At 43.4% G+C, this 23,290-nt stretch overlaps 1 protein-coding gene across 3 annotated transcripts in view; it reads right to left on the bottom strand.

Annotated features, from left to right (window-relative positions):
- Positions 1-21,796, bottom strand: part of LARS2 (leucyl-tRNA synthetase 2, mitochondrial) — a 146,473-nt gene extending 124,677 nt beyond the window's left edge. For all 3 annotated transcript variants that reach the window (XM_055413611.2, XM_055413612.2, XM_088832001.1), the window contains exons 1-3: positions 21,639-21,796; positions 17,200-17,454; positions 10,496-10,624 (exon numbers count right to left, since the gene is read on the bottom strand). In XM_055413611.2, coding sequence (XP_055269586.2) covers positions 10,496-10,624; positions 17,200-17,433 — 363 coding nt within the window. In that variant the 5' untranslated portion in view covers positions 17,434-17,454; positions 21,639-21,796. The remainder of the gene's footprint in view (positions 1-10,495; positions 10,625-17,199; positions 17,455-21,638) is intronic.
- Positions 21,797-23,290: the final 1,494 nt, after the last annotated feature.

The following is a 23,290-nucleotide window of genomic DNA, read 5'->3' as shown; positions in this document are numbered from 1 at the left end:
AAGCAGTGTCGCTGTGAGCCAAGCCTCCAGGGGACAGGAAAGGGTTCCAGCCATTCTACACCATGGATTTCCCAAACACCCAGTGACAAAGGGCAGAACTCACTCCTGTGCCATAAGATGATTCACTATTGTCCAGAGGGAACAAAGTAAAGGCCCGCAACAAGATTTTAAAATGCCACAGACTGTCCCACTTCCCCAGACAGCAGATTCTATTTGCTGGTCAAATTATTGTTGTTGTTCGGTCGCTAAGTCGTGTCCGGACTCTGCAACCCCATGAACTGCAGCACGCCAGGCTTCCCTGTTCTTCACTATCTCCCAGAGTTTGCTCAAACTCACGTCCACTGAGTGGATGATGCCATCCAACCATCGCATCCTCTGCTGTTCCCTTCTCCTCCTGCCCTCAATCTTTCCCAGCATCAGGGTCAAGTTCTTAGAGTTCATTTATTGAAAAGATGCCATGTCAGCGCTGCCTGTGCCCACCTTGCTCGCCTCTTGGTCTCTTTGACATCATCCGGATGAAACACCCCCTACAGTTCATTTATTGAAAAGACGCCATGTCAGCGCTGCCTGTGCCCACCTTGCTCGCCTCTTGGTCTCTTTGACATCATCCGGATGAAACACCCCCTACAGTTCATTTACTGAAAAGACGCCATGTCAGCGCTGCCTGTGCCCACCTTGCTCGCCTCTTGGTCTCTTCGACATCATCCGGATGAAACACCCCCATTCTGGATCTATAATGCTCACTTTCTTGTGTGTGGTTTCCCCATGGGCAAAACCATCCAAAACATTCCCTGGAGGAACTCTAAACTTTCCTTTGGGGTCGTAAAATCCCTATTTCTTTCTATCACCATAACCTGGTTTAATCCTTGGTTTAGTTCCGCAAGTAACTAAATCTATAGCTCACATATGCCAACCGGACAATTTAACCTAAAAAACAAACAACCACCACCCCCCTAACATCTGGATTTCTATTTTAGCGCCACCTGAACCCTCTCAGTCCCCCAGGTGTTAACCTCCTCTTGGATGAGTGCTTTCAACAGAAAGGGGATCAAGCAGTCCTGAGAGCTATAATTTGAAAATGCATAAAATAAAAGCCATCACTTCCAGCTGTTCTTCTAACAAATGCTCTATTTCAAATTGAGTGAGAAGCCAAGGGGGACAGGGGAAACAACACAGAAATTAGATGAGTGGTACACTGACCCCAATTCTAGACTGAAGGAACAAAGGGAAGAAGCAGAGATAACTGAACCTGAAGGCTGAGGTCAGTTGCAGAAGCTTTTGAAACAGGTCTGGCCAAACGGAGCTGGATTAATGGAGATACTAAAGAGGGCAGAGAGAGAGAAATTCCCTGGCTGCTTCTTTCCTCTTACCCTACGATCTCGCCCTACAAATTCTTCTTGTCCAAAACTATTCAGAGGTCAGCTGACAGCAGAGCTTGGGAAACATGGCCTGCAGAGTTCTGGTTCTGCCCTTCTACCATACAAAGCAAATCAGGAGACGGATATGATGGCAAACTGTTCAGAGACGAGCACAGGAGCACTAGCAGGACTGCAAAATTCACAGGGACTTGAGATATAAAATGGGAATTGGGGCCAGCTACTTATGAGGGGCAAACACAGGGATCAGAGTCCTGGCAAGTTGGACCAGTGCTGGCTGGGAAGCGACACCTGGAAGCTGGGGTGAGGCCAGCCTCTGGTGAGGACCCAGTCACGTGACAATGGCTCACCCAACAGGAACCTCCTGCCTCCCGTTGGGCAGAGCCGTGGGCAACTCAGGGGTGGCAGCTACAGGTGACAATACACAGATGAGGCTCTGGAGGGACGTATCCTAGAAAATGACAGGGATCAGTGTCCAGAAGGGCCTGGGAGGGAGTGAATAATCAAGGGGGACTGCAGCCTTACCTATGCTATATTTCTCCTTTTTAAAGGGGAGAATATGAGTCGACTCATTGGAAGAGACCCTGATGCTGGGAAAGATTGAGGGCAGGAGGAGAAGCGGACAGACAGAGGATGCGATGGTTGGATGGCATCACCGATTCAGTGGACATGAATCTGAGCAAACTCCGGGAGACAGTGGAAGACACAGGCGCCTGGGGTGCTACAGTCCATGGGGTCGCAAAGAGTTGGACATGACTTAGTGACTGAACAACAACAACATATGGAATTTTATGTCCAATTTTAAAACACTTTTCCTAAGAAGGAAGAAACAGACAGGCAAAAGTAGAGCTCTTCCTCCAACACAGGAAGGAAGATCAAGCAGAGTTAAGACGACTTTGGAAGTAGAAGGGAAGGAAGTAGGGCAGCCCGTTGCCCTCCCAAAGACAGAAAAGTACCAATTCCCCAGGAATGACCAGCTTTCTCTCCCTTTCATCACAAAACAAAACTTTAAATTTGAAACCAATTCAGCTTCTAATTGAAAGCAACCATGGTTACTGCTTCTCACAAAAATTGCTATTTTCAGAGTGGTGTGGTTTTTCTGTAGGAGATGCAACGCTTCATTTCCAAGAAATGAGAAATGCAATATTTAATTTTGTTTAGCAAGTTTAATAACCCACCATTATTACAGGTTGGGGATCAAAAACCAAGCAAATGCTTCAGAGTAAAAGAATTCAAATGATAGTACCTAGACCCCAAACAGAAGGCCTCCTCTGGCAATGCAGAGACAGATAAATCAGTCAGTTTTCCAATCAAAATACTAGACCTGCAATTCATTTTCGCTTTCAAATTATATCTGAGAGGATAAGCTCTGGAAATCCACTCTCTACTTTCAGATGCTACAGAGATTAGAAAATTTGAAAACAAAATGCCATGCGATGCACTCTCTGGGCACTTCATAAACACTTGCTGACTGACTGGCCAACTGAGAACTGATGAAATGTATGTCATGGTTCACTTGCTAAGAAACTCCTCTCCTTTCCTGATATTTGTGGGTAATTGCATTACAATCATGCGGCAGCCAGACACACAGCCTCCTCCTCCACAGTGAACAGCAAAAAGGCCCAAGCAGAAAACTACTTGTGCAGTACCCTGTGGTGTTTTGCCTGAGACAAATTAGTCCAAGTCCTACTCTGTGAGAGGGACTTGGCAGCTTGATGTTTTAATTGCCCTGCTTCTGGCCCAAAAGGTGCTGAGGAGACCAGCTGAGGTGGGAGGTGGGTAATTTTATTTTCTAACCATCTGTGCATACAACATATGAAAACACAACAAATCACCATATGGTGCTAAGCTTCAAATATGTCATCAGACATTGTATGAGTTTAAGAAGAAACGGACTGGGGCTTCCCTAGAGGCTCAGTGGTAAAGAACCTGCCTGCCAATGCAGAAGACATGGGTTAGATCCCCGATTTGGGAAGATTCCACGTGCAGCTAAGCCCATGTGCCACAACTTCTGAGCCTGAGCTCTAGAGTCTGCAAACCGCACCTACTGAGCCCATGTGCTGCAATGACTGAACCCCGTGTGCCTAGAGTCTGTGTTTTGCAACAAGAGAAGTCATTGCAATAAGAAGCCCACATACCACAACTAGTGGGCAGCCCGCGCAGCAACAAAGACCCAGCACAGCCAAAAATAAAAAAACAAATAAATAAACTTAAAAAAAGGTTTAAGAAAAGGCAGAAAATGACTGGAAGTGTGGTCTTCCTGAAAGAGAATAATTTATCTCTGGTTTCAGGTGGCCCCTGCTTAAACAACCAAACCTCAGGACTACCTTATTACTGCTATTATTAATTAGGTTGCACTAGAAAATTGCATTACGGTTTTTAAAGAGTTTTCTCACTGATCATCTCACATGAACCTTGCAACATACCTGAGGTGGAGGGTAGGCAGGTCATTGTCACTGACTAAAGCCACAGATTTCTTACCCACTCACCACCCCCAAAACCACCATTCACCACTCCCCTCCACTTGTCTGGCCAGCTATTTTGACTGTAGCTTTCTCCCAAGAAGGCTGTGTGATCGTGACCTCAGGCACATTTCCATGGGATACAATGAGAAAGGGGCCCCCTAATAATCTGCTTACACTCTTGTCTCATTTCTATCCTCTGCAGAACTTATTTGCTGCTATAGGAGAAAACCCATGTAAAAGCAACCTTGGACGTCCCAAAGCATTACTCTCGTCCATTCTCAAACCCAAACTACAACCTGTGGTCTGGCTAGGGTCACAACATGCAAGGACAGACCACAGACTGGGAAAAGATATTTGCACTGAATTTAACTAACAAAAATACAATGATCCAGACTACATACAAAACTCCTACCGTGTGGCAGCCTGGATGGGAGGGGTGTTTAGGGCAGAACGGGTACATGTATACATATGGCTGAATCCCTTTGCTGTTCACCTGATACTATTACAACATTGTTTGCTAATCAGCCATACTCCAGTACAAAATAAAAAGTTAGAAAAAAAGAGAAAGAACTCCTACGGTATGAACAATAAGAACAATATGAAAAAGACAACCCCGAAGGAACTTGGCAAAAAATGTGAGCAAGCCAATCAGAGAAGAAACTTAAATAGATACTAAACATGAGAAAATATCTCAGCTTCACTGAGACAGTACTCATGAAGATATAAATTAAAAACACAATAGATGTCATTTCCTATGTATCAAATTAGCAAGGATTAAAAAGTCTAATAAGTGTTATCAAGGAGGTAGGGCAGTAAGAAATGCCATTCACTGCTGGCAGGAGTATAAGCAATTTGTCAAGATGTATTTATGCTGAGGCAACACATCCTGCCCCAGTGACGCCACCTCTCCCACAAGCCAGCCGCGAGGTGCAAGGATTTCACTGCAACAGAAATCTCTAACAACCTAAAATTTGAAAATGGGTAACTAAATATGTCACAATTACACAGTACTTATAATAGATGAACTCTAGAGATAGACTGAATCTTGAAACAAAATAGTGAAAAACATGCAGAATATTAAGAGCTTTTACATAAAATTTAAAACGCAAATACTACACACAAGTGTGGGTGTATCTGTAAACAATCTATAGAAATACAGCATAAAAACATGAAGGCAAAAATAATACAGTGTTTTTTTAACTGAAGGATTGGAATCTGATTGTAGAGAGGCACAACTGTGTCTGTAACATTAAAAGAAAAAGCTGAGGCTAGCAAGATTAAACACTAATGTCTATTACATCAGGATGGCAGGTCTGAGTATTTATGACAATGTGCTTTGGACGTCTGTGGTGGAAATGTCTATAATTTCTTACAGCATCATATTTACACTTCAGGATAGAGACTGCCTAGGGAAAGTGGATAGAGAAATAAAAGGGGAGGCAGTCTAGAACAGAACATGAGGTAAGGTAGACAAAACTGCTGTAAAGCACAAAATAAAATGGACAAGAAGGGGGCGGTGGAGGGAGGCTCAAGAGGAAGGGGATATATGCACATACAGTTGATTCACGCTGTTGTACAGCAGAAGCTAACACAACAATGTAAAGCAACTGCACTCCAATTTAAAAGATAAATTTAAAATTTTAATAAATAAAATGGACACACACACACACAAGAAACTCAGAAGATCTGAATAGCCTTATATCCATTAAAGAAATAGAAATGTAATTTTAAAACTTCCCACAAAGAAAACTCTAGGTCAAGATACCATCACTGGTGAATGCTATTCAACAATAAAGTTAGAAATAACACCAATAACGCACAGTACTTTCAGAAAATGGAAAGAAGGGAATACTTCCTAGCTTGTTTTATGAGGCCAGCATAACCGTGATATTAAATACAAGGACACTACAAGAAAAAAAAAATTATGGGGCAGTGGCCTTCAGGCACACAGGGATATTAACAAATAAATACAGCAATACAGACACAAAAGTACATCATGACCAAATGAAATTTATCCTAGGAACACAAGGTTGGTTTGATATTAAAAAACAATCAACATATCACATTAACAGATTAAAGGAGAAAAATCATGTATTGTCTCAATAGATGTAGAAAAGGAAAAAGGAGTAGTACAAAAATGAATATCCATTCATGAGAAAAGTTCTCAGCAAACTGGGAATACAGGGACAACCTCATTTCACTGTACGCTGCTTTACTGCACTTCACAGACACTGCTTTTCACAAACTGAAGGCTCCTGGCAATCCTGCGTCGAGCAAGTCATTGGCAGCACTTCCCAATAGTATTATTTTTTTAATTAAGGTATGTACATTTTTAAAAGACATAATGTTATTGCACACAACAGACCACAGTATAATGTAAAAATTACTTTTATATGCACTGGGACCAAAAAATTCACACGATCCGCTTTATTGCAACATCTGCTTTATTGCAGTGGTCTGGGACTAGTCCGCCTGTACAGGAGAACTTTCCAACCAGATAAAAGGATGCAAAGACAGAGCAGAGCAGGAAAACCCCATGGAGTAAACTGGGAGGAAGAAACCAAGATGCAGGAGGAAAACCTGCAGAGTGGAATCTTGTGCCAAGAGCACAGTCTTTCAGGGAGCGGGGGGATATGGTCGACTGTACGACATGCCACTGAGCTGAGAAAGGATGAGGAAAGAGACACACCCAGGGAGGTCACTGGTGGCCTTGAAGACTAGGCTTGGTGCAGAGGTCAGCCCACTTTTTACTTCCCATCTGCTGTTCTTAGCATGCCTCAGAATGACTCCCATACCTCCATTCAAGAATTATGCAAATCAGGGCTTCCCTGGTGGCTCAGTGGTAAAGAATCCACCTGTTAATGCAGGAGACACAGGTTCAATTCCTGGTCCAGGAAGATCCCATATGCCATGGAGCAACTAAGCCCATGCGCCACAACTACTGAGCCTGTACACTGCAACAGCTGCAACTGTGCGCCCGAGAGCCTGTGCTCCACAAGAGAAGCCACTGCACTGAGAAGCTGGTGCGCCATAACAGAGAGTAGCCCCTACTCACTGCAGCTAGAAAAGAAAGCCCACGCGGTAATCAAAGACCCAGCACAGCAAAGAATAGCAAATGTGAAAGAGAATTAAGCAAATCAACCTACAAATTAACAAGTTAGAGAAAAAGGCAAAGTTTACTGAATTTTTCCTTGGCTTACTGACAGACTTTGAACTTAAGATTCCAGTCCTACTCTATAGGACAGTAGAAAGGCCAGTGTTGGGAACAAAGCTGGTGCCCAAGGACTATGTACCTAATGAATTAATCAACACACATGTCAGATCTTCTTATTCCAGATCAGATACTCCTGCCCTCCTTAGAGTCAGGATCGTTGAGATCTGACCTGCACCCAACCCTGCTCTATCCCTGGGATTAATCCTGACACTGGGAGAGAAGGATTTTAAAACAGCAAGAAGTTCAACAGGCTTTCACACTGTTGACCATCTCTTGTTGACAGAGGTTTGTGTCTTTCCTGCCATGATAACTTAGAAATGGCAGGGCAAATTTTTCACCGTATTTGGCAGTTATTTTGGGGATGATCTGACTTAAATATGGGCTATGAAAATTAACAAGAAATTAATCTCAGGAGAATCTGCAGAGTACCTTTCCACTCCACAGACAGTTTATCATCTTAAAGAGAGCAACTGAAACAGGAATGCAGGGAACCCTAGCTGCCTGCTGGTCACTAAGATACCATAAACCAAATAACACAGGGTGATCTTAAGGTACCAACCGAGTCACAGGATAGATGATACAAATAGCAGGCAATGTCTGGATGCTTCTCAAAAGGCAAATCCATGCAGTGGGCAGAAGAGAGTACAGAGTCATTTACTAAATGAATTAGATTAATTTCATTTATTATGTGACTTCCCAGAGCAGGGCTTCCCTGCAGGCTCAGACAGTAAAGAATCTGTCTGCAATGCAGGAGACCCAGGTTCAATCCCTGGGTCGGGAAGTCCCCCTCAAGAAGGGAATTTATATTGATCTGACTTACTTACTTACAAAATAACCATTTGCTGCTGTTCAGTCACTAAGTTGTGTCCAACTCTTGGCGACCCCATGGACAGCAGCACTCCGGGCTTCCCTGTCCTTCACTATCTCCCAGAGTTTGCTCAAATTCATGTCCATTGAGTCGGTGTTGCTATCTAACCATCTCATCCTCTGCAGCAACCTTCTCATTTTGCCTTCCATCTTTCCCAGCATCAGGGTCTTTTTCAATGAGTCAGCTCTTTGCATCAAATGGCCAAACTACTGGAGCTTCAGCTTCAGCGTCAGTCCTTCCAATGAATATTCAGGGTTGATTTCCTTTACTATTTACTGGTTTGATCTCCTTGCAGTCCAAGGGATCTTAAGAATCTTCTCCAACACCACAGTTTGAAAACATCAATTCTTCAGTACTCAGCCTTATTTATGGTCCAACTCTCACATCCGTATGTGACTACTGGAAAAATTACAGCTTTGACTACATGGATCTTTGTTGGCAAAGTGATGTCTCTGCTTTTTAATACACTGTCTAGGTTTGTCATAGCGTTCCTTCCAAGGAGCAATCATCTTAATTTTCTGCCTTAAGTCACGTCCGCAGTGATTTTAGAGCCTTCCACTTTTTTTAGGGGATTATTATTGGCTAGACACATGTACTGTCTCATTTATCCTGAACAACAACTCAGGAGGGAAGAATAAATATTATCCCTATTTTAAGGAATTCAATGACTCGTGCAAGATCACTCAGTGAGAAAGTGGTGTAACAAGGGTCAAACCTGGGTTGCTTCATCCTTGAGTCCAGCCTGACCCTGCGTTTCAGTTACTGGTAAGGAACTCCATTTTGTCTTTTGGGCTTGAGCTGTCTGTAAGGGTTCCAGTAAGTCTGGGCCTGGGGTTCTGCCTGGAGCTTTGTCTGAAAAGTCTCATTCATCCAAGAGATTCAGAGTTCCACCTATACCCCCTCAACCACCTATCTGCTAATGTACCATAAACACACAGTTTTGCTATAAAAGTTTAATCTGTAGCAACTGCCTATACTCACTAACTGTTCAAAATAAGTTGGCTTAAGTTAAAAAAAAAAAAAAGTTTAAATCTAGCTGAAGAAGCACAGTTAGATATACTTCCTGACAAGAGCCAATTTATTCTGCACCACCTCTTTCAAATAAACACTGCAGAAGTGATGGAAAGCAATATCGGGGAAAATAACATCTGGCAGAGCCCAGGGAGACGGCCCTTGTAGAAGGCAAATATCTCAATCTGACAGTAAAAGTCATTAACTCTTCGAAGGACAGAGAGACACAGTACCTTGACTTCCTTTTTAGGAATACTTCTTGCTGCCAATGTCAGCTCGGCACAAATTTTCAAACCAATTATGACAATGGATGCACTTACCACTTTAAAAGAAAATCTTCAGAAAGAACTGGGAGGCAGCAGATATACTTTATACAGACACCGAGAAGTTAATAACAGCAACAGCCAAGGGGAGTGCAGGTAAATGTTTAACAATGGACTCTCTAGCAGAAAAAGCCCTGATTTGCAGGCTCTGCTGATTTCCATGATGTAAATACTCCCATCCTGGGTGGATTTTGAGCTACTAAGGTGACAAATAATTAACACGAAGTTGGGCAGAGGTGTGCACAGCTCTCAGGACCTGGTACGGCGGGCTCCAGCCTCTGCTGATGACACTATTTACTGGTTATGTGCTTACGCGCCAGCTACACGCTAAGTGCTTCATAGTCATCATCTTTCAATCCTTGGGAAAGGCCAACGGGCGAGTACTATTTTATCCCCTTTTTACAGATGAGAGAAAACTAGGTCTTAGTTTAGAGAGGTTAATCAGTAATGAGTCAAAGGTTGACTGCCTACTATGTGTTAAGAGCTCGAACTTGAGTGCTGGCCATTTGGTTCATGCTTCCACGCTTTCAGCCCCTCTTTGATGCTGCCTCTCTCTAGAAGTTGTTCAAGAAGCTACTATGATCACTGCTATCTTGTCTTACAGATGATGTGTCGTTAAGGAGTTAAGTGCAGGCTCTGGGTAGCTGGCAGTGAAAGGGGTCTGCTCCACATCAGCCATGGAAGTGTTCTCTTCCTCTCCCAGGAAAGTTCACCTTATCCGTCAACACCCATATCAGATGGTCCCCTATGAGGGAGTCTTTCCCAACTTCCGCAGGGCTGTCACTTCCCCCCAAATATTTGTGATATGAAAACTGACTTTTTCCATTGTAAGATAAATACGTGTTCATTAGAGAAGACAGAGAATATCAAAATACGAGGATAAACATCTCTTTGTGGCTCTACCTCCTGCTCACAGCATTTGCTACTCTTTTGTTCTGCTGGACTCATTCCCCTCTCCAATGTCTGTCTATTGACAGGTATCAGTCCCACCACACTGTGAACTCCTCCTGAGGTGGTATCAACATGGTACCCACGGGCATAAACGCTTCCACTGCCTCGGCACCCCACCTCCCTCCCCAGCACAATACCCAATACACGGCTGCCCCCCCAATTAATCTTGATGCTTTATCATGTCCTCCAATTCATCAGAGGAAACCCTAAGCTCCTAAAGCCGCCCTAATCTTCACGGAGACTGGGTGGGGCAGGGAAGTGCTACCCCAGCAGGCACCGGGCCTTACCTGCACCCCTCTCATCTTCTGGAAGCGTGCAATGGTGTCGCTGATTGTGTACACGCGCACGTGGCCCATGTGCAGCTTGCCGGAGGGATAAGGGAACATGGAAAGCACGTAAAACTTGGGCTTTGATTTCTAGGAAAGGATGACAGAAAAATACAATGAGCATTTATTAATCCTTCACAGTGAACTAGGTATGCATATAATATTTTGGCATTTTACTCAAGGTAATAATTTAACATTTTCAAAAGTTTTCTTTTCAAAAAAAAAGAAAAAAAAAACATTCCCATAAGGTAAATGGACAAAAATACCAAATACCAAAATTTGAAGCCCTGGGTTATCCTAAAGAATGTCCAAAATAATGCCAAACAACCTCACAGTGCTAATTACCCCTACTTATTTTTAAAGCTGCCTTTCTCTCTTTTAGAACAGCTATCTAGGATGTTTTTCCAAATGAAGCTCTGACACACGTGTCCATAAAATTCATGGAGACAGTGGTGAATCACAGAGACGTGACAAGCCTAGGACGGAGCAAGGCTGCACGCAGACTTGGACTGAGCAGGGTCCCCAGGCGCGGGTTCAGGTTCCAGGTTTCTCTGCTGTACTGTGAGCTTATCTTTCAACAGAAAAAGCTGAAATAGGAAGGTAATGAGAAAATCTTAGCCAGGCTGCTGTTTCCCAGGGGGTGATCTACAGGCAGCCTCAGGCCAGGGTTACATAACTCTCCAGCATCCAAAGACGCACAGTTTCATCACGAGAAACAGAAAAAAGGTACATGCGTTGGAAGACAACGAACACAGGGCAGGGAGTCCTCGCTGGAACATCAACCTCTGGGACCTTAGTTCTTATAATGGTGAATGTTGACACAAGTTTGTTCACACGAGGGGAGAAGGCTGGAAAGGAGGTAGTCATTTAATTGATTCTTTATTGGGGACCTATTGTTCAAGGGCAAGGATCATGTTTTAACCATCTAACCCCACCCCAATCCCCACCTTCCTGGCTGACCCCCTAGTTTAACAAACTGTTGGGTAAATGTCTGTCAGCCTTTGTGCTCTGAAGCCTGAGAACAGGCCTTTGGAGATCACTGATTACTACGGGCACTCTTGCTGGCACACTTCACTACCCTGTCCAGGTGACAGGAGCAGCCCCCATACCCAGCCTTAAATCCTAGCACGGGGGAGAAGGGATGCCTCTGAAGAAAGGAAGAGAACAGGTAACTGCTTCTGTTCAGTCGCTAAGTGTCTGGATCCTCTGATGTCATCACTACTTTTTTCCTCCTGTTTTTCTCTTTCCGTTCTTACTCCCTTCTGAGAGCTCTACAAGAGTTCTTCAAGGCTTTGCTTCTCCAAAATTAACGGAAACAAATACAAAACAGAATATTCATGACCATTCTTATGTGTGCGAGTGGGTATTGGGGGGGAGTACTTTTTGCTAAGTATTTATTTGCATGACTGTTAACTGACAGCCAGCTGTAATCAGGGGAGCAGAAGAAACCAGAAATCGAATTCTTTCCGAATCTCACTTGACCCCTTGCTTTAAACTTCCCTCAGCAAAGAAGGTGAACAAATCTTTAGCAGGGCCACTATCGTGTGGCAAGACAGGCCAGAGTGGCACTTTTCTCTATACTGTGCTTCCTCTAGAAATTATCAACTGTGTGGTAAGTCAAGTTGCCTGGAGGAAGGGAAGGGAAAGGTGAATAAATAAGGAGTTTGCATAATAAACTTGGAAGCCTGTAACACTAAAGTGACAGCTGCTACTGATTTCTAGAAATGGATGGAAAGCCCCACATTGATCATGCACTTTAATTGGAAACTGTGGAACCATAACTCAGGAAAATCTCAGATGCGAGAGAGACAACTTGAGATTCAGGAGTCACTGGGGACTCAGGACTTTCTTCTTTAAGAAGGAAAGTGACAGACGATCCTCTCAGCTTGTAAACAACTCCCTCAAAGGAAGTGCAAGACCTCATTCTGATACCTGGTACAGAATGAGAAACAAGCAGACTACCCACCCAATCCCACCTTACTCGTTGACACAGATTAGGCCTACTGCTTTTATTCGGGGAATTTTTGGGGACATAAGAAAACAATTGTTACAGAGTTCTTTGGGACCTGAAAAAACGATAAAATACCTGACATACACTATTTCTAGTTTTTCATTTTAAAGTTTTTACATTAAATGCATTTTTATTATAATCACCTTATTATTATTATATTTTATAAATTATGCTTATTTAACAATCTTACCCCAAACATTTTCTACATATAGCTTCTTCATTAATATCTTTTTTGTATGTCTCTCCAACAAAGATGAAACTGTGGCAAAATTGAGGAATTCATTACATATGAGCTAGTTCAGTTCAGTCGCTCAGTCGTGTCCGACTCTTTGCAACCCCATGGACTGCAGCACATCAGGCTTTCCTGTCCATCACCAACTCCCGGAGCTTGCTCAAACTCATGTCCATTGAGTCGGTGAGGCCATCCAACCATCTCATCCTCTGTCATCCCCTTCTCCTCCCTCCTTCAATCTTCTCCAGCATCAGGGCCTTTTCAAATGAGTCAGCTCTTTGTATCAGGTGGCCAAAGTACTGGAGTTTCACCTTCAGCATCAGTCCTTCCAAAATTCAGGACTGATTTCCTTTAGGATGGACTGGTTGGATCTCCTCACAGTCCAAGGGACTCTCAAGAGTCTTCTCCAACACCACAGTTCAAACGCATCAACTCTTTGGCACTCAGCTTTCTTTATAGTCCAACTCTCACATCCATACATGACTACTGGAAAAACCATAGCCTTGACTAGACGGACCTTTGTCAGCAAAGTAATGTCTCTGCTTTTTAATATGCTGTCTAGGTTGGTCACAGCTTGTCTTCCAAGGAGCAAGCGTCTTTTAATTTCATGGCTGCAGTCACCATCTGCACCGATTTCGGAGTATTGAGTCCACAGAAGATAAAGAAAAGTACTGCTAGCAAAAGTTTTTACTATTCATGAATATTTTTGTTTATTGCAGAAAAGGTGTTCGGCTCACTGCCTGTCCCTGCCTTCTGTTTCTCTGTGTGAACTAAGTCATTTTCCTCTGTGACAATGAAATGAATTCTATTCTCTGAGGGTAGAACAAAGGAATTTTGGGAGTTTATAATTGAGCAGGAATCTGATTGAAAGGGACATTTTCATAATTATATAAAGGTGTAAGAATTTAAGTATTTAATAGAAATTAAGATTGGAAGTGATGGAAAATGGATAGTTTTTATATAAGTGGGTCCTATTATTTTTGTCAGCTTCTGACATCAGAAGAAAGATAACTTCTGCCTCCTTATGGATCGTGCTCTGAAACTCTCGCTGAGACTAGAGAATGGAGGGGGTTGGACCACTCAGTTGAAGCTTGCAGCCTGGGATCTGGTCCAAGCTCTGCCACTAGCTGTGAGACTTCAGGCAAATTCCTTTGTTTTTCTGGGCTCAGTTCACAATCAGTAAATCAAAGGTGAGACAAAAGAAGGTTCCTGATGAAAGCATGAGCTTAGGACTCAAATGTGTCTGGATCTGGGCTGTGCCACAACTGAGATTGAGGACAGAGGGTGAGATGGTTGGATGGCATCACTGACTCAATGGACACGAGCTCAAGTACATTCCAAGAGATAGTGAAGGACAGTGGAGCCTGGCGTGCTGCAGTCCATGTGGTCACAAACAGTGAGACAAACTTAGCGACTGAACAAGTGAGTTATGCATCTCAACAACTTACCAAACTTCCCTCCCAGTTTTCTCACTCCAAAATGAGGATACTACTATGCACCTTCAGGGCTGTTTCAGAAGTTAAATGAGATAATGAAAGGAAAGATGGTGCCTGACACACTAAAATGCTCATTAAATGGAAGTTCTTTTTATAACGATGATTATGATGATGGTGGTAAAATATTCAACTTCTAGAAACTCATTTCCAGTGGATTTCAAATGTAGCTACTACCAAAGTGAGACTGATTATAGACATGCTTTAAAATCTACCAGCATCTAGTCATATTCTCATTCCTAACAAAGATACACCACACATTTTTATCTTCTCGTATCTTTCATTCATGGGGCTTCCCAGGTGTTGCTAGTGGTAAAGAACTCATCTGCCAATTCAGGAGATGTAAGAGGTATGGGTTCAATCCCTGGGTTGGGAAGATGCCCTGGAGGAGGGCATGGCAACCCACTCCAGTATTCTTGCCTGGAGAATCCCATGGACAGGAGAGCCTGGCAGGATATGGTCCATAGGGTCGCCAAGAGTCGGACAAGACGGAAGTGACTTAGCATGCATCTTTCATTTATATAACACTTCAGTTTGTAAAATGAGTTTAGTCTTATTTTCTCATTTGATTTTCAAAACAGTTCTGTGGGATAAACAATGCAAAGAATCTGAGGATCAGAGAGGTTAAACGATGCTGCTGAGATCCGAGATTTGGGGGCTGAGCCAGAATTACTGCCCAGGCTTCAGACTCCTTATCTAGCACTCTCTCCACTTTACCCTTTTCCAATTCAAACCCTGACGGAATGCCACCGGGGGATCACCCAAAATGTTCCTAAAGCTATTTACCCAATTAGTCAAACATGGTTTATTTTGATCCATTTAATTTTTTAGAAAACCATACACTTAAGAATGCAATGTCACAAGAACAAAAAGCTACAACTTCAAAATGTTTGGAGGCCACTGAATCTAAGCCAAAAGGGAAAAGAAAAAGGAGCTAATTTTATGCTCCTCATTCAGAATAAACTTCTCCCTAAGGTCTGCTTCCAAAATACATTTAGCTACATTAGTCTGGTCATGTTGCCATGAAGAATTTTCATTTCCTAATGAGGTAAAAGTTAAGCTTTCATTGTATAATTATGCACTTCATTTAAACCTTCCTTTTTATCATTTCACATATTACTTACATCTCTTTCAATACCAGATTTTCTTCATAACTAATGCATAAAATCATCCTTCAGTTTAACACAAAGAGCTACCCAACCCCCATTTTTCACAATGATCAATCTCATAGAAAGAATGAGTCTGATAAGAGAGGAGAATCAGGAAACGTGATTCTAGCACACGATGGTCTTGGGCAAATATACATTTACCCAACTGCTTGCCTTTGTCCTAGTATCTTTTTTTTTTTTTTTTAACATGTTGAAAGTGCCTCAGAATTCACACAATACCAACTTTCGCATGGTTCTGGTTAAATTACATATACCAGTTTATAGCAAATGGCAAAATCTGTAACTCTGTTCAAAGTTTTTAAAAATTACTTAAGAATAATTTCTTGTATTTCTATGCCACCTTTATAGTTCTGGTTTCTCATTTCTTAATTAGTAAATTCAGCGTGCAGGTTCTATCCCAGGCTAATTTATACACTTCCTGAAGAAACGGCCTCTTAAATCCACAGAGTGTTGAGGTGGGGAGCCCCCAACCACATCAGATTCGTTTCACATATGATAATATACATGTTTCAATCCATTCTCCCAAATTATCCCACCCTCGCCCTCTCCCAGAGAGTCCAAAAGACTGCTCCACACATCCAAGTCTCTGCTGTTGTCTCATATACAGGGTTATTGTTATCCTCTTGCTATATTCCATATATATGTGTTAATATACTGTATTGGTGTTCTTATTTCTGGCTTACTTCGCTTTGTATAATAGGCTCCAGTTTCGTCCACCTCATTAGAACTAATTCAAATGTATTCTTTTTAATCGCTGAGTAGTACTCCATTGTATAAATGTACCACAGCTTTCTTATCCATTCGTCTGCGGATGGCCTAATCTCTTTAATTGAACATAGAGAGTTTATATTATTTGATTGGTAACTATTATGAAAGGATGGTCAGAATTTTAAGAGTAAAACTGTACTTAATAGTGGTGTACTCTAATCAGATTCAACATTTCATGTAACAAACCATATCTTTCACATTGTGACCAATATTGAGAGGTAAGGGTTAATACATCTAAGATTGATTCTCACCAGGCTGGCCTCCCAGAGAAGCAGCTGGCTTCCAGCAGAGTGTGCCATGGAAACTGATTACAGCCAGGTGCTTAAGACAATCAATTCAGGTAGAGCACTGAGCTGGTGCAAACAGACTAGAAGCCAAGGGTCCACTAACTTATATATCTGTGACTGAGAGGTTGGACCTTAGCTCCAGACTATACCAGGGAAGGGCTGGGACCTCCCAAACCAAGATGGCAGAGCAGGGTTGGAGGCCAACATCATTCTAGGGGCAAGGGAGGCACTTCTCAGAACACGCCACTTAAAAGTCCACAGCTGAGAAGCCCACATGCCCCTCCTGGAGTCTCCTATCTGACCCTGCCGGATCCCTGCATGTCGCCCCACTGGGCAGCGGACTACAGACAAGCTGACATCTGCTGTAGCTCCTGTCTGGGTGAGATCCCCCAGTAAATGCAGCTCCAGAATGCCCAGTGTGGCACCATCCGTATGCCACTTATGTGAACGTGCACCTCACTGAGACTCCTCCAAGCACATCCTGGTCTCATCCAGTGACCCGTCACCAGCATCCTGGGAAGCAGGTGGGCACTACTATTATCACTGCTTATTTTCTATTAAAAATAAAAATTGACGCCTAGAGAGATTTGGTTCTTTGGCTCGAGGTCACACACTCAACAACTTATTTGCATCCAGGCAATCTGAGCCCAGTCCGCGCCCTTCGGCCCTCTTCTCAACCCTTCCAGTGTCTCTCAGAATACTCACATCCGCTTCTGCAGCCTGGAAGGCCTGGTCCTTTACTCGCTGATGCCACCACTTCTCCACATCCTTTCTTGTCTGCAATGTATACTCCTTGGCCCACGCTCCTGTGGCACTGTAAATACCTCTGGGCCATCCTGGAACTGCTCTCCTTCCCCACTTACTGACATCTGGCCCATCGTTTAGCTGCCTTTTCAGAAGACAGGCATATAAACCCAGTCTCTGCCAAGAAGGGGCCATTCTTCAAAAGGTGGAAAGGGCCTGAAAGAGAGAGTGGAGAATACACGTGTGAGCCAGCCAGAACCTCCTGGAGCTCCTCCTTCCATTCAGCACAGCCAGCATCACAGGCTTTCCTCTTATTTTGATGATGTCTTTCCCTGAAAAGAATACTTTAGAAGTGCAGTCGAGCTAAACACAATCTTTTTCATGGAAAATATTAAAGATGTTCAACGCTCCCAAACAGCAAAGATACAAAAGCCCCATAGGAACAAAAGGAGACCACCACCTGGGCCAGCACCAGCTACAACCTCAGAGCTTGCATGGGGAGCAGTGCAGGCCCCTCCCCTGCCTTTAGGCCAGTCTAGGGTCTGTCTCGCAGGCTTTACAGCCCATCATTCAGGTTTCCAAAGAGCTCTAAGCACATCTGGGCTTGGCCTTAGGCTCAAATATCAGAAGAGCTCTTGAACACAGGTCTCCCAGGAAGACCGGAGACTGACCTATGGTCAGCATCCTTCATACATACTACAAGTTAAATATACTCAGTAGGCTGAGCCAGGAAATAACCATTATTTAGAAGACTCTTATTCACTTACTTCTTCATTCACCAAATATTTATTGAGTGTCACTAGGTCTACATACTATTCCAGGCACTGGGGATACAGCAGTGAACAAAAATAAAGTCCCTTCTTACATGGCACTTATACACTAGCAGAGAAAAGCAGGTAAGAAACGAACAAGTGGTGAGGGGGCAGGGCAGTGTGAAGTGGAACAATGGGATTGACACGTATACTGCTATGTATAAAACAGATAACTAATCACAACAGACTACAGCACAGGAAACTCTACTCAATGATGCTCTGTAGTGACCTAAATGAGAAGGAAATCCATGAGGCTGATTCACTCTGCTGTACAGCAGAAACTAACACAACATTGTAAAGCAAATATACACACCCTACCCACCCCACCTGCCAAAAAAAGAAAGAAACAAATATACAGCATGTGTAACAGTGATGAGTACCATGGTTTTTGGAAAACAATCCACAGGGCTCACCAAAACATCCAGCTTCGATTCAAAATTCAGCTTCAATGTTGCATTGGTTTCCTCCAACAGTGAATTCCAGAAATGACCTCATAGAAGAAGCATCATGATTTATCACTATGTTAAAGCCTGAGGTGACAGTTCATCAAATATTTAAGATGTATGACTAAACAGTCTAAACTTTCTGCCTTACTGCATAACAGCATTCACTACAGTGCAGAAACAAATGAAAACAGATCTCTCAAAACCAGAGAGAAAATGAAGGAAGAAATTGGCACTGTTAAGCTGGCATTAATTCTTGATCCTCTCAAAGTTTTGTCCACATCCACCGGGGTCTAGTCTATTTAGCAAAGGTTCCAGGTCATAAATGCTGCCAAAAAGGTTCATTATAGACTTATATAAGTGACTTTCACACATATAAAATGGCATCACAAGTGTTGACATTTTACAAGTTGGTCTGCAAAAGTTCTTGACATACCAATTCTCACTGTACTCAACCCCTCTTGCTTCTTTGTGGGTGGAATCAGAAACAGGCCAAATAAAACAAACAAAACACCTCCCTTCCTAACCACCAGGGCTTCCCTGGTGGCTCAGAGGTTAAAGCATCTGTCTGCAATGCGGGAGACCTGGGTTCAATCCCTGGGTGGCGAAGATCCCCTGGAGAAGGAAATGGCAACCCACTCCAGTATTCTTGCCTAGAGAACCCCATGGACGGAGGAGCCTGGTGGGCTACAGTCCATGGGGTGGCAAAGAGTTGGACACAACTGAACGACTTCACTTTCACTTTCCTATCTAATGGGTTGGCTATTTTAAAGTGTGTAGATTCGACTATTGATACCAGGGTAAACTACATAATTAGTTGACTACCAGCAATTTCATGTGACCAACCTAATATATACAGACATTTTGTACAATTAAGGCAATTACATTTACTTTGAGGAGTTTGATATCTACAAAATTAGAACTATCATAGAGTCATGGACTTAATGGTTCTCTAGTTAAGTCAGTGTTTTTTTATATTTTTGCAAGCTAAAGAATGTTGATTTAGCAGAAGGCACATAGATACCTGCAATTTCTCTCTTAGGCTACATTCCTTAAGAACACATAAGGAGACACAGAAAGAATGGAAAAGGATGGAATTATAAAAATACAAAACTGACCAGAACTACAGTCTTATAAGCTCTTTGTTTTGATGCTGGTTAACTCCACTCATGTGTGCTCAGTTGTGTCTGACTCTTTGCAACCCCATGAACTGCAGTCCGCCAGGCTCCTCTGTCCATGGGATTTTCCAGGCAAGAATACTGGAGTGGGTTGCCATTTCCTTCTCCAGGGGATCTTCCCAATCCAAGGATCAAACCCAGGTTTCCTATGTCTGCTGCAGTGGCAGCCGGATTCTTTACCACTGAGTTACCTGGGAAGTCCAGAGTAAATGCCACATAGATTAAAGAATTTTTTAAAACACCATAAAACAAGAAAAAAAATAGAGTATGTACTAATTCTGTACAAGGTGCAGAACATTCTGTCCTAGCATAAAAAGCAATGGAAGAATTCAAAAGGAAAAATATTAATAAAACTCTCTAAAAAATGTAAAAAACCTGCATATCAAAAACACCATGAACCTGGAAACTCCCCTGGAGGTTGCTGTTAAGAATTTACAATTCCAATGCAGGGGGCACAGGTTTGATCTCTGGTTAGAATATCACACATGCCGAAGAGTACAGTCAAAAAAACAAACAAAAACAAAATTAGAAGCAAGCAATACGCTGAAAGAAAACTGGTAAAAACTACAAAAAAAGATTACACTTCCCTATAAAGAATTCACATATAAAAAGAGAAACACCAAAAACCTAATTTTAAAAGCTGGCAAAGGAGAAAAGAGGATATACAAATGATTTACAAATATAAGAAAAAAGAATGACTTTATAACTAAACAAAGAAATGCACATTAAAATAACAAGGAAACATTTTGCTTATCACATTGGCAAAACTTTGTTATGAAAAGAAATGTACACTTTTATACACTGCTGGTGGAGTGTAAATTGATTCCACCTCCCTGGGGAGCAATGTGGTGCTACATGTGTCAAGATCCTTTAAGAAAAGTCCACAGCCTTAATGTTAGGGGAACCCCAAAACTCAGGCAGACTCAGCATATAGTGCACTCAGGGTTAAGATTTACTGCAGCCCTGGAGTTCAGTTCAGTTCCCTTCTTTTACTTCCCAGGCCCTGCTATGGGCCACTCCACTAGCAAAGCCCTGATGGACACTGCCTCTTGCTGATAAGGAGCGGCCATTTTATTAGAGCACCATGCCCCTACCATGAATATGAAAGGTGTGACTCACGTTTCATGTTATGATAAACTTGGCCCTCTTCTTCCTCAGCTCTGTCACATCCAGTTCCTGGCCTAGATGTTTGGAACCTTGTCTCTTCTACCACATCCTTCCAAAGCATCAATCCCCATTATTCCATTCCTCTTTAAGAGTCAGCCCTGACCTCAACTTCACTTAGGGTTTAAGTTTTTTGAGAATGGTGGGGGTACCAGCAAGTGACATAGGAGAGCCCTGAGAACTGGACCCAAAACGACAATCATATAGGGATAGAGAAACCTAGGAAAAGAGTAGGAAATGATAGGCAAAGAAACAGAATATGTGGGGAAAGCACAGGACACAGTGTGCAACCAAAAGGAAGTGCAAAAATGTACCTGAGAAATTAACAAGGAGCCAAGTTATGTGCAAACAAAACAACTAAATCTCTATGTGACCTTGGAGAAATTATTTCCTGTCCAGAACACCAGCTACTCCTTAAAATGAAGGGGTAAATCCTGATGATCTCTGAGGACCTTCGAGCCCTAACATGCTGTGACAATCATCTGTGGGTCACAGAGGTGATGTGGGCAAAGATCCAGGGACCAACTGGGGTAGTGGAAGAGTTGAGAGAGGGACGTGAGTACAAAACTATGCGTACATATACGTTTTTCTGGGAAAGGGCCCTGAACGGAGTCGGTGGCTCAAAGAGTCTTAAGATCTGGATCTCAGAGACTTTTCCAATTAGGAAACTGCACAGTTCCGAGATCACCGAACCCAGACCGCATTTTCCCTTCTGGCTCCCGGCAAGTCGAAAACCATCGATCTGGGGAGAGAGGAGATCAGGCCACGTCTCGAGTCCCGCTGGGCCCGGGCCAGGGGATTACCTGCTCACAGGAGCCTGCGGCTCCTTACTCCTCGGTTCCCACCTTAGGCGAACACAGCCTGGCCAGTCACCATGGGCGCCGCCATGTTGGCAGAACAACAACTTTATCGATAGCGGCCGCCACAGACACAGACAGGCGGTGGCTGAGCCGAAGGAGGCGGAGCGCTGCCTGGTCCCGACTCCCGGCATTCCTTGAGGCCGGGGTCGCAGCTCTACAGTCCCGGGTTCCGCTCTTCGGTCACTGGCACCGCCTCCCTGCCCCAAGCCCCGCCTTTGGACCCAGTACTCCACCCAGAGTCTGGCGCCTGCAAAACTGAAAATACAAGATTCAGATTCTTAATTGCAGCAGACGTGTGAAAGCCATCAGTTTAGTGCTCCTAGGCGGCAGGTGGTGTAAAGACCACTGGAAGAAACCTGAGGCCACGGTTCGAAGTCCATCCTCCTCCTTTCTCAACGTCTTGATCTGTAATGGACCACATGATGGTTAAGACATCTTTCACCACATCCGTGGTCTAGCTCTGGGAGGGGCATTGCCTGGCTAAAGCTGGAAATAAAGTGTTTTCCTCACTTGACACTTGGGCTGGGTGTCAGGAAAGCATGATACCTGACCACCCACTTTCCTAAAAGAGTTTATGTATGGACAGTAGAAAACACTGTGTGCAAATATGCACATCTCACAGCACCAGATAGTCCCCAGACCAGCAAACCACCCACACGCTAATCTCTTGCCAAATTCCAAGTCTTGAACAAAGTTTCCTGACAGTTCAAAATCCAAATACTCTGTCATTAAGTGTACACTTCAAACCAGCATCAACTTCACTTGCTAGGAATGTGGAATCTCAGGCTCTATCCCAGACCTGCTGAACTGGACTCTATTTTAACAAATCTCTAGGGAATTCTTCAGTTCAGTTCAGTTGCTCAGTCGTGTCCAACTCTTTGGGGCCCCATGAATCACAGCACACCAGGCCTCCCTGTCCATCACCAACTCCCGGAACTCACTCAAACTCATGTCCATCGAGTCAGTGATGCCATCCAGCCATCTCATTCTCTGTCGTTCCCTTCTCCTCCCGCCCCCAATCCGTCCCAGCATCAGAGTCTTTTCCAGTGAGTTAACTCGTCGCATGAGGTGGCCAAAGTATTGGAGCTTCAGCTTTAGCATCCAGGATTGATCTCCTTTAGAATGGACAGGTTGGATCTCCTTGCAGTCCAAGGGACTCTCAAGAGTCTTCTCCAGCACCACAGTTCAAAAGCATCAATTCTTCGGCCATCAGCTTTCTTTCTTAGGCATACTTAAGTTTGAGATTCACTGTCTTAGAATGTGAGAGTTAGAAACAATCTTGAGAACACTCTAGTCCAGCAAGCTCATTTTACCAAGCTGCAAGATCAAGCCAGTCAATCCTAAAGGAAATCAACCCTGAATATTCATTGGAAGGAATGATGCTGAAGCTGAAGCTCCAATACTTTGGCCACCTGATTCAAAGAGCCACATCATTGGATAAGACCCTGATGCTGGGAAAGATAGAAGGCAGGAGGAGAAGGGGACAATGGAGGACTGAAGAACAAAACTGAGGCCCAATGGAGCTGTTTAGCTCAAGATCACAGCAAGCAAGTTAGTACAGTCACCCCAAGGTATCCCAGGACCCTTCAAGAACA

Source organism: Moschus berezovskii, chromosome 24 (genome assembly GCF_049115385.1).
Source record: "Moschus berezovskii isolate FMDL1 chromosome 24, NW_MosBer_1.0, whole genome shotgun sequence".
Taxonomy (NCBI): Eukaryota; Metazoa; Chordata; class Mammalia; order Artiodactyla; family Moschidae; genus Moschus; species Moschus berezovskii.
This window is presented reverse-complemented; position numbering and strand designations above follow the sequence as displayed.